This window comes from Cygnus olor, chromosome 7 (genome assembly GCF_009769625.2).
Source record: "Cygnus olor isolate bCygOlo1 chromosome 7, bCygOlo1.pri.v2, whole genome shotgun sequence".
Classification (NCBI taxonomy): Eukaryota; Metazoa; Chordata; class Aves; order Anseriformes; family Anatidae; genus Cygnus; species Cygnus olor.
This window is the reverse complement of record NC_049175.1, coordinates 7,490,733-7,507,495: the sequence shown is the minus strand read 5'-3', so window position 1 is coordinate 7,507,495 and position 16,763 is coordinate 7,490,733. Positions and strand designations below refer to the sequence as shown.

Sequence of the window (16,763 nt, the reverse complement as noted above, 5' to 3'; positions counted from 1 at the left end):
TGTACAACTCTGAAATCTGAAATTCAGTCTCTCCTAAATCTGTTGTGTGTATCTTTTTATTTTCGTTATTTCATGTTTCATAGGTTTGTCCTGACAAGGAGTTGCTTAATGGAACTGCAAATTAATGTAGTTGGATCCTGTTGATGGACTGTTCTCCTGTCTTTCTGCCACTAACGTGGGATAGCTTTCTGCATTCTGCCAACACAGGGATCTTCAAATATTAGTTTCTGTGATTTAAGCTTACATGTCATTTATTCAAAAGATTGCAAAAACTGTGTACTTAGCTTTCAGCTCACATACTAGAGGAGATATGGACTGTCAGATGTGAGATGTGAGGTCGCTTGGCCTGTTCAGCCTGGAGAAGAGGAGGCTGAGGGGGGACCTCATCACAGTCTACAACTTCCTCGCAAGGGGGAGTGGAGAGACGGGTGACCTATTCTCCGTTATCACCAATGACAGGACCCCCGGGAACGGTGTTAAGCCGAGGCAGGGGAAGTTTAGGCTGGACATCAGGAAGAGGTTCTTCACCGAGAGGGTGGTCGCACACTGGAACAGGCTCCCCAGGGAAGTAGTCACTGCACCAAGCCTGTCTGAATTTAAGAAGCGATTGGACTGTGCACTTAGTCCCATGGTCTAAACTTTTGGGTAAACCTGTGCGGTGCCAGGAGTTGGACTTGATGATCCTTATGGGTCCCTTCCAACTCGGGATATTCCATGATTCTATGATTCTGTCTGTCACAAAGTGAAAGGTGTGCTTTTTTGCAGGAGGGCAGTTAGGTGTGGGCCCAGCCTGCTCTCTTGTGGAGTTTGCAGTGGCCCCAGCCATACTCTTTAGAGAGGGTTTCTCTAATGTAAAGGTAAGATGGACTTTCAAGCTCTTACTATTGATAAGAGCAGGAAGGGTACTCTTCAAGACGGAAGCAAAGTAAAGGACAGAAAATGGACACAAGCACCAGGCTGTCCACCATCCTTAGTTTTATTTCCATATTCATAAAACCAGCAAACATTATCCTAAAACAATAGGGGTACAGAAGAGCTTCTGGAATCCTATTGTAAATTAAAGGTATGTTTTCCAAATGTTATTTGAGAAGAAATTGTTGATATTTTGCCTGAGGTGAAAATATAAACTGCTTTACCATATCCAGGCAGCTATGCAGTCACTTGTAGTGCTACAAAGCTGTTAACAGAGAAACTAAAATACTTGCATTTGCACTCAAGAGAATAACTTTGGGCTAAGTAATAGCAAATTAGGACCATAATATTTTTGTAGTGCTTTTGCTTTACTTGTAAAGGGGTTTTATTTTCTTGTTGCCTGTCAACATGAGAGACAGAAGTTGTCTGGTCTTCCAGACAGGCCGTGGTCACAGGAGGAGCATGCACAAAGGAATTAATTTCCTGCGTGAGACTCCTTGACTCACAAACTTCCACACCAGCTTGATTCACACCTCACTTGGGGAAGGTACTTGTAGTCATGCTGTTTCAAAAGCTGTTTATCTTTGAACAGTTCTGTTCTTTCCTCTTACTTCTGTAGAAGGATTTAACCGCTTTTGATATTTAGACTTTCAGTTCTTTTTTTTTTTTTTTTGAGGGCTGATTATCAGTGTACCTACTAATGCAAGCACAAGACTTTCTAATTACACACTGATATAGTATAAACAGCACACTGCCTTCTTATCAGTCTTTACATAAGATGGGCATGACTTTGTGTCATATCTGAGTTGCAGCCAGCAAAAGCCCAGCTTGTCAGCCTAGTGCTTTTTCTCTGAACTATCACATTGCACATTCTTACAGGGTCATGCATGATAAAAAAAGGATAAGGGGCCTCCCAAGAGATATGACCAATACCTTATTGTCTGCAGAGCTTTTAGCTCTGTACTTATTGCACATCTCTTCAGAGGGCTGCAGCAGATGCTAGAGCTACTGCCTGGACTGCAGGGCAGAGGAGAACAGAGCTTGAAATCTGTGCTTTCATGTCAGTTCTGTTTGTCTGTGGTATTCTCACAGAGCAGCAGAGTTAGACAAGGAATGATAATGTTTTGAAGTGGAGAGTGAAGACAGTTTTGCTCTTTTCTGATGCATCCAGAATTTTTTTTTAAAGTCTTATGTCTTGGTTTCTCCTCTTTTTTTTTTTTTTTTGTATTTTGTTAAGAATTCCTTTTAATACCTAGGTGATGACTTTATACTAGTCTTCTGTATTCTTTGCCCAAAACAGTGTTTGATGCCTTATTTTTCACTCTCAAACACATTTATTGCTTGTTTGTAATACTTGTATTACCCTAAGGAACAGTGTCAGGAATGGTGTGGGCCCCATTACACTGGGCACTGTGCATATGTGGAAGAGAGCAGTCAATGTCTCGCTGTTTAAAAAAAGAATTTCCTCACATTTCTGGTGTCTTACCAGCAGACTAACAGGTTAATCTAAGTTTGCATTTACATCATCTTTGTGTGACTGATGCATGTAGCTTTAATATCAGCTATCACTTCGATTTAATATTTCCCTCTGCAACCTTGGGAGTCTTTCCAAATTGATAAGAAAATTCTGCTGGTAAAATGCTATTGCTAGTAGTGATTCAGGACTAAAGACCTGGTAATATTGTCTTTTTCAAGCTCTGACTTTGGATAGCTGTTGAAGAATAGCATCAATATGAAACATGAATTGTTGCTTTCTAGATATGGAATAAGAGGCTCATGTCACTGTGTGGGATGGGAATGATTTTTATTTGTACATATCCTGGACTGGGTATGACCCAAAAGACTCATTGGTATTATCTGGAATTGTGTAGGAGATGCACTGGAAGTGGAAGCAGCAGGTAGAGGCCAAAATTCTTTCAGGCTTGGAAATGGTACAAAAAGGCAGAGGGAAAGGCCAGTCGGAAGAAAATGCCTGTCACCAGCTGAGAACACCAGATGGACATAATCTGTGGTGCTATTTTAAAAATGTCTAGTAAAAGTTCGGGAGGATCTTCAGACTTCATTAGGCAGTTCTATGTAAAATGCATGTGTTGCTCCCATATCATACGTGTATGTAATTTTACAGTCTCTTGAAGAGCTTTATAATTCTATAAATACAAGACCTATCCTTGGCTAAAGAGAGATTATGAATACTGCTCTGTTTGGCACTTTTGTGTGCCACAGAAATCTCCCCAGCTGCCCAATTACTATCCAAGCAATCTTAATTTTCATTTATTTCCGGTTCTTGGTATCTGAAGTAAAAGCCTCCCGTTGTTAAATAGGTGCATATTCACTCTGAGAAACGTTTTCTGCTGCCGTTGCAGTTGGCACGTTCTTGATGTGGAGCACATCAAAGCTCTGTTGCTTACAGCTATTAAATATTTTCTCTGCAAACATGATTCATGAGAGTGAGCAATCTTAGTGAGTGTGATGCGGCCAGGGAAAGAAGGATATTAAAAAAAAAAAAAAAAAGTGAAAAATAAAGACTAGGAGGGGTGGGAGCCAGTCATTCACTAAGTAATTTCCTGATTAAAGAGGGTTTAGAGAAACTTGGCTAAGATCAAACTGACAACATACTAAAACTCCAAAATGCCTACAGATTGCTTGTGCATGGGTGTACAGCTCTGAAAAACATTACTGTAAATATAACTTTGCCTAGAACAGAACTTTCATAATACCATCAGTTATAATTCTGGCTGGATCTGAGATTTGCATGTTGATATTGGGGAATGCATCAATCTTTTGTCTTCTTTAGAGACATTTTTGCTTTATGCAATCCAAACCAGCACTTTAATTTAGCCACTCAGAGGCTTGTTTTCTGACAAAACAGGATGATGAAGCTTATTGTTCTGCAGTTTAGCTAAGTCTTCATTTGAGATCAAAGTGGAGGGTTAGCTTGTTTTTCCACGTTCCTTTCATTCCTTATTTGTATCAGACAAGTAACAGTTTTATTAGCAGCAGGAATCCCTATTAAAGTTACTTCCATTTCGTCATTTACACAATTCATTGTTTAGCAATTAATTTAGTGCTAGATGAAGAAAAAAAGACAAACTGGGCACAGAGAGGCAGCCCACTTCAAACTTTCTGAAATTTTCTTGATCAAACAAACTTCCCTGATGCCTCCTCCAAGCCAGTTGCTTTTGACATGCTCCACTGCAGAAGTTAGTATCTTGCTTGGCCAAAGAAAACATTTTTAAGCCAAATTTTTAACTTGAATGCATTCCTTCCATGGACTTAAATAGATGTCCTGTGAACATGTATTCCAACACAAAATATGAAAACAGATTATCATAATTAGTGTATTTGCCCTGGAGCAGGAGAGGAAAATTCCTAATTTGGGCATGCTGAATTTTGAAACTTACTGTGGCTAGGTACGTAGCTCATTACAACCTCCGACTCCAGTGCTTCTGAGAAAAAGGTCTGCAGTTTACAATGAAGGAATGAAAGATAAAAAATACAGTTTTGGAATGGAAGTGAAGCACCTTGTGGAACAATTCTCATATGTAAGTTACACAGCTTCATTATCCATAGTGGGCCATGGTCTGATTCAAGCATAAATAAGTATTTTAAACTAAAAAACATGTTCACATTCACCTAGATAAAGCTTAGCTAAATATACCAAGGAGGATAAGGATGATTTTCACATAAAACTCACACATCTAAACTTTGTTACGTAAGAATGTTTATTAGATAAATGCCTAATCCATTTTCAAACATTTGCCCTAGCTTCTGTACCTCTGAGCATGCTACGAAATTTGTAGACATCTTTTGTCATTACTGTTACTTTTCTTCGAAGTACAATTAGTTACTGGAGAGAAGTAGGAATGTAGAGAGGAGTGAGAGTTGAAGTAGACATAGAGGGTGTGCTTCAAGGCCCTACCTGGAGCACTCTACTAAAATCTGAGTGCATTGGAAGAATAATCCTACCTTAACTTGGTGTTGCTTACGCCATTAAATAGTGAACACCAAATGTAGGTGAGGTAAAACAGGAGAGAAGCAAAATATCCAAAAAGGATTGAGTGAAACATTGCTCCAGACTAGCTTGTCCATAGGAGAGTGGTTCTCAGGGCTCCTAAAAGACTGGTAAATGAATGTTGAAAAATAGGCAAGACCCCTGGTATTACTGCTGGCAAGGGATCCAAATTTCTTCACTGTCACAGCAATAACTAATTTTTCCTACGAAAGTCAAAGTTTGTGCTTTTCCTATTGTTGAAGTAGATATATTTTTCTAACAAGGTTGGGAACATGCTGCTGAATGGGATAGTAAAGTAAAAATGCTGTACCATTTTAGAGAACTCTAGAGGGACTGGGAGTTTGAGTATAAAAAAAAACCAAAAAACTCAGCAAATTAAAAACTCAGTCACTTATCCAAAGCAAATTGAGGCTGCTTGAACTATGCACTCTGCTGAATTAGGAATCATGAGATCACAGATTCCTTCCTTTATCTGGGATGGAAATTCCCCAAGAATATCTTTCTTTGTAGTGCTTGGGAATTTTTGAGTCATGTTTCAACCCGAAACTTGGGCATAAAAATAGAAGACATAGTGATGAAGGTGAGTGGCATTGTTTGGATCTTCGAACATAGGGCAGTTTAAATGAAGAGCCACTCACCATAGGCAAAGTGATATTAACTAGCTGAGACCATTCATTCCTTAAAGCTCTTCCTAAATTATCTGCCTCTGCATCAGCTTATGGCTTTTCAAATTTATGGGACATCCTTGTTAGAACTTTATTTCAGTGCACCATTCTTGATGTTACAAGTTCTTACTTTACCTGTAGTTTCAGTTGTACCTTTCAGGATATGTTGGCTTATAAACAATATTGATGTTAGTTTAATGAAGGCTTTCTGTACCTTTTCAGAACATATTATTTCTGTCTTCTGCGTAGTGTTTTGTAAAAGATTTTTTCTTCAGATTCTCCCTACGAAATGGTGCAGGTAGGGAAGGGGGCTGATGAAGAAGTACTTGCTGGGGAAAAAAGGCTATCAGTCCAGGTTACCTTTGTATGTAGCGCATCCAGCTGATCTAACTTCTTTCTGACAAGATATGAAACAAGCTTCTGAGACCCATGTTGTATAGGGTCCACGCTGTCAGGATTTACTTGGCCTCCTGTTTCATCACAAGCTTGATTGCGAGGAGGGGAGAGGAGAAGGCAAGCAGGTGAACTTACGGTCACTGAATATACCCTTTTTGAATTAGTGTTTGAACAAAAATCAATGTTTTTTCTCAGTAATTGATACTATTTTTCCATCTTACTCCTTTGTCTTTTTTATTTTGAGTCTGAAATAGCCTTTAGCTATAAACAGTACCAGTATGTTAAAACATCTCATTTCTATTATTTCATTTTGTCTGTAAACAGGAAGCCATTCTGAAGTCACATAAAAATTGGTTATTGTAGAGTTCATGTTCATGGAAAAAAAAAAAGACCAAAAACACATTTTGAAAACTGTTGAGCTTAATACTGCTACATGCCCTGAAGTCACTGTGTGATGTGTGGGAAGGTACTTAGCTACATTTATGCAACAGAGGATTACAAATCTGATGGATGTAAAATTCACCTAGAGGGAAGGCTTTTGCCTTGAGAAAGCCATATATGTCACTGGCTGGTACTTTGTCAAATAAGATCTGCTTTTTCATTATTCTCTTCAAGCTTTAGGTGGAAACTTTTTGCAGATTGCTGTGCCCACCATTGTAATGGGTTAAAACACCCAAAACCAGGGTCAGCATCGTCATTCAATAAAAGTCAAAGCCTTGTCCTCAGCAGCAGCCACATCTCTCATTAGTTAAGGTAAAGGACCAGTAAAACAAGCTTCTTCCTTTTTATTTAAATTCTGATTGTCATCTTATAATTTTGTTTTATAAGTCTTTTTATAATCTTCATCATCACAAGTTTTGCCTTTCAGAGATTATATTGAGGTTATATGTAAACATTGAGATTATATCCATGTGTTCAAATCAATTCCCTTTAAACAAATGGGGTTCCTTTCGCTTCAAAGGGAATTGGCATCTTTGATACAAAAGCTTGAACAAAGCTTAAGCTGTTAAATTTTAACAGGTAAAAGAAACATCCCGTCTTTAGAACTTTGCTTGCTTCATGAAACATCCAGCAAAATGCTGGAAAATCCAAGGAATCTGCAGGGATACCTGGCAGGATGTCATATTGTCCACTAAACATGGCACAGCATATTACAAAAGAACTCTGCATTGCACTTCCTCAGGGGATCTTGGTTTCTTTCCTTTTCCTTTTCCTTTATTCACTTGAATTTATGGATTTTTTCATGCTGGCATTTTGAAGCTCGTGCTTTTGTTTATTCTCTCACAAAGCATGGGTGAATGCCACAGGAGCAAAACACTTTTTCTTGGAGTTAAGAAGAGTGTTTGATAGGTAACTGATGTTGTATAGCAGATGGATAATGTTGGGCCATCCAACTGAAACAGGTTCACACTGGGAAATACGGCCTCTAAAACCTTAGAGACAAAATAGTGACACGCTACTGGGTGTAGTTTCTGCAAATTTAGTTCTGATTCAACATCCTTGTCACTGTGGACGTGCTACATTTCATCTTCTCTTATACATATACCTTTCTATGTGTACAATGCTACCGTAGTGTCTGCAGGCAAAGCATGGAGGTGAATGCTACATATTTCTCATTTAGAGACAGGACTGCTATTTGCTGTGTCAAACCGGCAGCTAGTGTTTTGTTGATCAGAGGAGGAATTATTCCTCTGGCAGCCAGAAACAAAAAGAACTCAATAAACATGCACATCTAAAGAAGAGTTAAGTCTAAGCCTGCATCAAAGCATCCTAACTTACAAACACACAGGAGCAGAAGAGTCACTAATAGAGCAGACATATCTGTGCCCCATCCTCAGGACATGCTCAAAGTCAAAGCTATTATTCTGAGCTGCTTAATGTCGAAATGGCTGCGGGCCACTAAATGCCAAGCTAAAACAGTATTGTCTCAAATGCACTTTCAGAGAGGCCTTATTGTTGCTGAATGGATCAAAACTCTGTCAGATCATAAAGCATTGTGGTCTTAGTTAAATACAATGAAATGCCTTAAGAAGAACGAACTTAAAGAAAATCTTACCATAGTGGCCAATAGTAAAAGACATAAAACCCTCAGTTTATTGCTAATGCTTGTAGTGGGAGATGAGACAAATTGTATCAGGAAGTCAAAAAACAGAATAGATTTCAAGAAGCTGAGAGTTGTGACAATCTGAAAGGTTATATCGATAGGTAAGATTTGTTTACTAGAACGTTATCAATTTATTACCTTATCAATTGCCTTAAAATGAATTCAAAGTGAATAAAAGAGAGGTAAGGAAGGGGGAAACTTTGAAGAAATTTGGTAATTGAAATCCTTCAAGCACTTACAAGCTCCGTGTAATTTTGCTGCAGGGAGTTGTCCTGTAGAAGCTGACAGAAATACTCACATATACTGGGTTGCCAGAACATGAAGCATCAATACCTCAGCTATTTTCTCAAATTTTATTTGCTTTAAGGACATTAAACTCTGATACCAAAGAACTTGCTCACTTGCTCCTTAAAACAATCAAAGTCTGTTGTATGACCCAATTCTGCCTCCATTTCATTTCTGCAAGATACATAGTACATGCTATGATGCTGAGTAACAGCTATTTTTCAGTGAAGAAAAAGAGAAAAGAGATTATTAACAGTAATGTTATACAAGATTTAGAGAGCTGAATAGTCTTCTGGCTATGCCAACACATCCTTTTCAAAAGCCCCATCCATGTTTGACTATCTCATCTGTAGATTATCCTTTATTTTAAACAAGGATAAGGTGGAGAGGGGACAGGGGAGGGAATGATTGCAACTCCTCCAAATCAGGGACAAGAGCATTTGCATTCATTTAAAATATTCCTCAAAGCCTTTTCTCCCTAAGTATTGACCATGTGCGTCCTTCCATTTCCCAGCTGAAAATCTTTCACTTTTGGCTTATTTTCATCACCTGGGTCTATTTAGCTAGGCAAAAAGAGCTGCTTCTCAGTCATTGCCCTTGAAATGCCTATATATTGTGGATGAACAGTGGCCTTGTAGAGGCTTTAAGAAGAGTGTAAGTGTTTGTTGTTTATGGAGGTAGCATTCCACCATGGTTTGGCATACCCAAGTCTGAGAGGTAAACTGCACAGCTCAAGTGCTAATTGCAGTTCTGCTGTTGCAGTACAGATCTCAGCACAGAGTGTCCTGTACTGTAAGCCTTTGACTGGCTGTCCTACAAAATCTCCGTGCTGCTGTGGCATTGTGGCTCCTGGTACGCAAGGGAGGTAGATTAAAGCTATTTTGGGTGTTCTCACATGTATTGTAATCTTCCTTCCTAACTACAGATGAAGCACAGGCTGAGAGGCCACTTCAGAATGCCTCTGCAGCTTGCCAGCTCGGCTCTGTTTAGTATAAATGGAAACTCTTCAAGGTGTCAGTGGCATATTTTGTAGATCCCCTGAGCATTTATTTAAGGTGGGGTTTGTTTTCCTATTAAAACCCAAGCAAAATATTTATTTTTATTAAGAAGCCTTGTAGTAAACTGAAAAACAGTCAGACATTGTCTTTGGGAAAATGGTAGCTGCTTTTTACAGCTTTCTCTGAGAGTGGTTAATGATATGTACAAGGACTTTTATTCGCAGTATTCTGCAGCCCCATGCCTTTACAGTTAATCAGAGTTGCTCAGTTCTCCCATCCAGACCTGGAAGGTAAAAAAGCCATCATCAAAGATAGTGGGATGCTTGCTGTATGAGGAAGGCTATCTAGGCTGTTTCTTCCTTTGTTCCTGTTTCATGCCTTCTGGCAATGTGCAGGGTGAAATGCTGAATTTCTGTCGGATGAATTACCCCAGTGACTTACTCCTTTTCTTTGCTGTCATTTCTTGTCCAGAATTGTCTAAGAAAACCAATGAATTTCCCTTGGGAGTTGTTACACATTTGTTATGGAGACAGGGATGGGAAGGGAAACAATAATATAAATTTCCCCGATTAACTTTTTCACAATGTAAATAGGAGAGGAACTGCTGTCTCCAGTCCAGAGATAAGTAGTTGGTTCATATGGGCATTCAGTGTTAATTGGTCTGCAGAGGGGTTTCAATGTCCCCTTCCAGTGGGTCGTGCCCCTCTGTAAAACAAGGAAGTTTTCCTGCCACTCCCAGACACTGTGAGCCTCAGTGCTTAGAAAGCCTATGAAGGTTTGTTGGAAACTTCTATATAAAAATCTAGTGGCAAAAAGTTAAGAGGGAGATTAAATGCTGCTTTCTCCACAGGGTAATAGATTTTACTTTCTAATGATCCTTAGCATCTGTCTATTTCTTTTCTTGTAGTAATATGTGCTACAGCCTCTGGTAACTGATAGCTTATATCCCATCTCAGAGTTTTAGCCTTTCTGACTATGGAAAGGAACATTTCCTTTCAATATTTTCTTCTGTCCTAGACATCCTGAGGAGAAGAGGGTATTAATTCCCAATGCTTTAGCATATTTCTAGTGCTAGTGAGATACTGCTCTTAAATGAGAAAAGTTTAACTTGTTGATTTGGGGGCTTGGGTCAGGAAGGGGGCAGGCATAGCTCAAGTCCTAGGAAAAGAAGATGCCCTGGCTAATGCTGCAAGCTGCAGTATTAGCACCTTCTCACTTGCGTAGGCCTCTGTATGTATTTTTGTCTGTCTGTAAATTAGGAATTCCTTGGGGGCAGGGAAGCTGTGTCCATCCATCTGTTTATACAAGTATTCTCATTAGTATTTTAACACTCAGCCACTCAAATGCTGCCTGATCCCTGTCTCTTTCCCTTTGGAGTGGAGCTGAGGGGGCTTGCACGAGAACACATGCTGCTCTCAAGGTGGTGCAGCAGCTGCACTTTGTACGCTGCCTCCCAGGACTCCTGCTAAGTAGCACTTACTCTGAACCCGGTGCAGACTTATTTTTTAGGGCACAGCTGTCACTGTTGTGCTATATTTTCACCCAGTATACAGCTCTCCTCACAAAAGAGTGTAGTAAGAATTCTCTGTGGTGCATTCAAAGCAACATGTGATACTTCCAGCCAGCCCACTTGCCTTAAGCTGGGGATATTGGAAGTCAGATGTCTGTCTTGTAGGAAGTTTTTGAGAGCTAAAAATCCACATCTCTGAAGCAGCAAGTATTTCTGTGCTCTTCTGAGAGAGGTGAAATATGCTTTGCTTTTCAAGATGAAGTCTGTGCTTGGGGTGCTAAGGAAATGCCATTAAAATTATATCTTACTGTCAGCAGTATCCTGGCTTGTTTTTCTTGTTTTGTTTTCTTTTAAATCAATTGACAGATATTATAGCTATACCATGAATCTCTGGCAAACGTCTCACTGTAGCCCTAAATAAAGTCACTCGCAACACCTAGCATCCGAAGGCTGTGCTGTAATCTAGAGCAAGTGAGTTAAGACCATTACAAAGGTTTTCTGAAATAGCTCTGTGTAGATTTAGTGATGTTTTAAGATAAAAGCATTAGTGGACAAAATGAAACTATATTTTACGTTGACAGTATTATATTTCTATATTCAGTATTGCTTTTGTAATTTTGTATTAAAAGAGAAGCTGGGATACAAGCAAACTAGAATTGACTTTGTGACAATTGGGTCTGGATTTTCAGTCTAATTTTGAGGTTGAATTAACATTCACGCTTCATTTTTTAAATATATTTTTTTAAACTTTTTAAATAGAAGATAATTTCTGAAATTTTCACAAAGACAGATCTTCTCTGTCTGTGATTATTTAGTAAGTAAATGGTAGATCAGAGCTGAATTTTCAGAGTAAGGAGCATGCCAACAGAAAAACACTTCGCATTCCATTCCTTTCTGCTGGATCTTTAAAAATGGGAACAAGATAGTCTTGAAAGTGCCTTGACACTTCAGATTTGGCTCTCCTGTATCTCCATATGTACACTGGTATTTTGTCCCCAGCAATTGCTGACTGTTCTCAATATCCATTGTAACTGCACGCTCTGGGTTCACTTGAAAGTTTCTCAGATAGGCCTGTTAGCTTCTATCTAAAATAGGTATATTTCTTGATTTTGATTTTTTGATTACAAATTAGAATTCTGGATTTTAACAGTGCCTCCTGTGTAAAGCTGTAGGGAACCAGTTAACCTACATAGCATATTTATTAGCCAGTGAGAAGACGGGGGGAAGAAGTAATCCTTTCCTGATGCTTATTACAATTTTGAATTATGGACAGAATAAATTAGATCGATCTTTAAAACTTGCAAGTCTTACGTAGTACTGTTTATGCAGCTATAATAACCTGAATTTTAGAGGGAAAGTGACATCAATGCTGCACTGGCTCTTGAAATGGGAATTGGAACAGTAGAGCTGTATGAATGAATATAGCACAGAATTTGTTACTGTTGTTATACGTAGCTGAAGAGATGACGATAAATCCCCTTCCTTTCATTTGCTGGCTGGTAAGCCGTGATCATGACCATTTCCTTATTTTTCACAATTTTTCTGTAGCTCTTCTGTAGCTCTTAGCCTCAGATAGGCCAATGCAATGGCCATAGTTAAAAATCCAAATTTGCCCAGGAATATGTGCTTTATAGGTTCTTCTGATAAATACATGTTCCATTTTGGTAGTGTTTTCTAAAAGGGTTAGGCAGAAAATATCCCACTAGAGTAAGTGAAACCAAATCACTAGTATGACCATCTCCTGGCTCTTAATTTGACTCTAATTCTGTGTCAGTTGTAGTTACCCACGGTATCTTTATTTCTAGATATAACATCTAAATTTTGGATTGGAAGAAGCAGAAATCAGAGAAACTGAGAGAGAAGTCAACATATTTCACCCTTTCACACAAGATTTTTGGCTTACAAACAGACACATCTCACTTTTATGCTCAACGTACAGAAGGCACAAGAGAATTGTTGACTGCAGTCTTTGTTGTAGCATTTTAGATTATTGTGTTGTTTTTTGTTGGTGGTGTTGTTTTTTTTGTGTCTTTTTTTTATTATTATTATTTTTAAGTGAGGAATATAAGGAAGTGGGTACCTAAAAAAATAAAAGACTACAGCTTATGTCTGTACCCTCTAAATACTGAGTGCAGAGAGCAGAGGACGAATCTGATGTGCTCACTAAAAAGTGGCTGAAGGTATGTGAAAGCTCTTCTCTTTTAGTTGGAGTTCCCTAATGGAGCAAAGTTCAGTAGATGGCTGTAGTGAATCAATGTCATACAGCTGCAGGCTGAGCGGGCTATGTAAAATGGAGGTCAGGATACTGTCCTCTTGAAGAAGATGCATTCCACAAGGCATCTGGAGCTAACACAGTGCAATGCCATACTGAGCAACCAGAATTTCTAAACTGTTGTCACAATAGTTGGATTTGTAGTCAGAGCATTGTGGCTTCTTATTTCTAAATGTGCTGGTGTTTGTTGTGTTTTTTTTTTGAGTGTCAAGTGCAACAGACTGATGAGATTATCTTGGATGTGTAGTGGTGTATCTTGGTAATGGAGCTGTAAATGAAGGTTAAGAAGAATTATTTCCTGTAAAGATCACTACAAAAGAAGGAAAGCATGTCCAAGGCCCCTCACACACAACCGTTTTCTGTCAGCTCAGGATAATGAATTAATTAGGGAAAAATGACTTTTAGGAGGAAAAACACAACAAATCATGCTGCAGATAGTGACTTCTTAGTTTTCCAATTCTGACTAATGTCTCTATATACTACTCCAATATAAGTAATTATAATTATCCCCTTGAAGAGGAGAAAATATGTGGTAAGAGAACCACTACACTGGATTTAACTTCTTAACATGTAAATAATGACAAGCAGATGTTGTCCTGGTCCTTTTCAGAAATGTGAGTTAACTGAGTTTGTTTAATTTCCGCACAGTAATAGCTGTAGCAATAGCAGTAGTTGAGGGAAATCTCCCATTATAATTCTAGACAGGTTCTGTAGAAGTGCTTTGTGTGCAGAATGACTTGCACAGATAAGAACTTTTCTTTTTCTTCTCTCTTCTCCCACATAGATCACCCCTGGCAGCAAGGCAGCACAGTCACAGATGAACCAAGGGGACCTTGTGGTAGCCATCGATGGAGTCAACACTGACAGCATGACCCACTTAGAGGCTCAGAACAAGATCAAGTCCGCCAGCTATAACCTGAGCCTTACTCTTCAGAAGTAAGTTGATTTAGGTTAAAATTTTTGCTTTCCAAAGGGCTTCCTGTGAAACTCATGACTAAGGGATATGTGCTTCATCTTTGCCTGTTAGATTTATTTGAAGCAGGCACAGATATGAAGTAGACAGTCAAAATCTGCTGTGATTCTTGCAGAAGTTGGCATGGATTTTTATAGGTATCAGTATGGTTGATATGCTATGCGAGTGTTTCTGTGTTGAATTTAGCCCATTGAATACAGGTGTATTTCCTGTGAATTCAGGCTCTTGTTAGAAAGTAAGTCCAACAGTGATGTTTCTTTTGCTCATTCCCACGTGGGCAACATGCAATTTTGTTTGGTCATTTATGAGTGACTATTCTAGAAACAGCCATCATATCACAAGTGTTGTGATCCAGTGGTGGGAACCTGTCATCCCCAGAGTGCATGCCCACAGCAGGCTGAGAATTTTTATTCATGGTTTAGCACCTGTGAGATTGAAAGTTGCAGAATCCCTTCGCATAACAGATCTCTTAACTTTTCCTGGTTAGTATTGCTTCCTTTTTAGAAAACTTGCTCTCAAGTCAGATAACCTTGCACAGAGATTTTCTGTAATAGTTGCATTAACATTTACAGCTCTGTTACAATACGAAGCAAAGTAACTGCCATTTTTATTGCCTTGTGGAGGAGGTAATTTTTACATAGGCTGGGCAAAGACTGGCATAGAAAGTGGTAATTAGAAAAATTGTAATGGGGAAGTAAAATTCCTGAGAACGTATCAGAAAATCTTATATTGATACAGAGTTGAGCTAAGTAGCATCAGGAACAGGCTAACACCTAAGGGGCACAGAGCTTTAGCTCAGGTTTCTAAGACATAGCAGGGTACTCTAAAGAAAGATGTATGGCTGAATTTCCCACGTGGTTTTGTAATTTTCAAGTTTGTCTTTAAGTGCATGTCCCAGGTAATAAGTACACAAAGTGAAAAGATGCTAACAAATTTGCAACGTATTAGTTAGCTTTTGTGAGAACACTGGGTAGATCTATATATTTCCCAGAAAAGAGCTTAAAATAGAGCTTTCCACTTTTCAAGTGTTTCAGACTTTCTCAAAGAGTTTTCTTTGAGGTTGTGGTCTAGCTGTTTCAAGAAATGCAAGGAAGATGGGGAGATGCCTGGACTGATTTCTACCACCTCATATGATGTGCAAGTGTCTCTCTAATGTGCTTACGCAAGATTTTCAGCCGAAATAAAACAGACCAGGAGCCTGATCCTAAACTTACTGAAATGGGCTTTATATCAGAAGCCAGTTAAAAAATGGCCGTTTAGAATTATTGTGGCCTGCAAATACTTTAGGGTGATGGGGCAATATCTTGGATGCATGTAGTTGAATCCTCATCCCATGGCCAACTCCAACGTTTTTATACTCCATTCTAATGAATGTTAATGATAAAGAGATATGTATGACACCTTTTTAAAAAATTATTTACATTGTTTTGAGTTATTTGGAAGTTAAGGAAAAACCTTTCTGATATTTAGAACATCTGTTTGCTTTTCTGTTGGATCATTGTGTTTTATATTGAGATAAAATTTTTCAACACATAATTTTATGAAAATTGCATTCATGAGAGGAAGAATAGTTAACACCCCAAAAAAAATATTGGATAGGTCACAAGTGGTTGTAATTTTCAACCACAGAAAGAACAGAAGGACAAAATCAAAATCTTCTGTGACCTGGTTACCGGGAAAAAGACTGTTTTTTTGTTGTTGTTGTTTATTTTGTTTTGTTTTGAAATAGCTTGCAGCAATGGAGCTGGAGTAGATTGTACTACTACTATGGAAAACAAAAACTAGTTTCTGTACATGCTATAGAGATGGGGACACTAAATTATCTAATATGCGTAGAAGTTTGGAAGCAGGAATCCTTTCAAATGGAAAGTCATATATGCGAATTAGGAATTGATTGCTGTGATAGGAACATTTAAGCCCTACTTTCTGATTATCTTGGACATTAATGTGAAGTAGTCATATTGCTCTACAAAACATTTTTCAAGATCATGGAATGCCTTACCAGGCCATCTGTGGCTTGTTTCCGCTGTTGCAGCACTAAAGTCACAAGGAACTCGCTTGTTTAGTCTATAATGCCAAGGAGGATGCAGTGGAACAGGAAATCTAGACGTAAGCACTCTGAGACCAAAAGTTTTTTATTTTTCTAATGGCTATTGGCTCTCAAGAGTGATGGCCTTTCCTTTTATTGATCCTGACCAAGAAGGTTTCATGAGCGTTGTTTATAACCTGACAGTTCAGACACTGTTTGCTGCTACTCACGTTTATTATCACACTTAAATTCCCCGTGGAGTTTCTTTTTCAGGGTGGGGGACTGGTTATTTTTTATTTGGTTGTCAAGAAAAGCGTACATGGTGTCAGCACTTGTGCAGGACATAGAACTGCAAGACATCAAATATAGCAGAGGGGAAGCAATAAGACTGCCCATCCATACTTTCCTGCCCAAACAATGAGAATCTGCACTTCTCTGAGTACACAAACAGTGTTTCTTCAAGTACTGTCAATCTGCACTGTTCGGTGTAGCTAACATAGCTCTTCAGTGAGTGCTTGGTGTGGAGTGCTGGCCGGCGCTCAATTGTCCATGTTTGTCATGTAGATATCCCATTATGGGATATCTACAGGAAGTTGTGGGTGTCAAG

At 38.8% G+C, this 16,763-nt stretch overlaps 1 protein-coding gene across 12 annotated transcripts in view; it reads left to right on the top strand.

Annotated features, from left to right (window-relative positions):
* LDB3 (LIM domain binding 3) overlaps positions 1 to 16,763 on the top strand; it is a 121,687-nt gene that overhangs the window by 22,096 nt on the left and 82,828 nt on the right. For 10 of the 12 annotated variants that reach the window (XM_040563354.1, XM_040563362.1, XM_040563365.1 and 7 more), the window contains exon 3: positions 13,939 to 14,090. In XM_040563354.1, coding sequence (XP_040419288.1) covers positions 13,939 to 14,090 — 152 coding nt within the window. Of the gene's footprint in view, positions 1 to 9,033; positions 9,240 to 13,938; positions 14,091 to 16,763 lie in introns of those variants that run through there. The other 2 variants (XM_040563358.1, XM_040563360.1) reach the window with 2 other exon arrangements.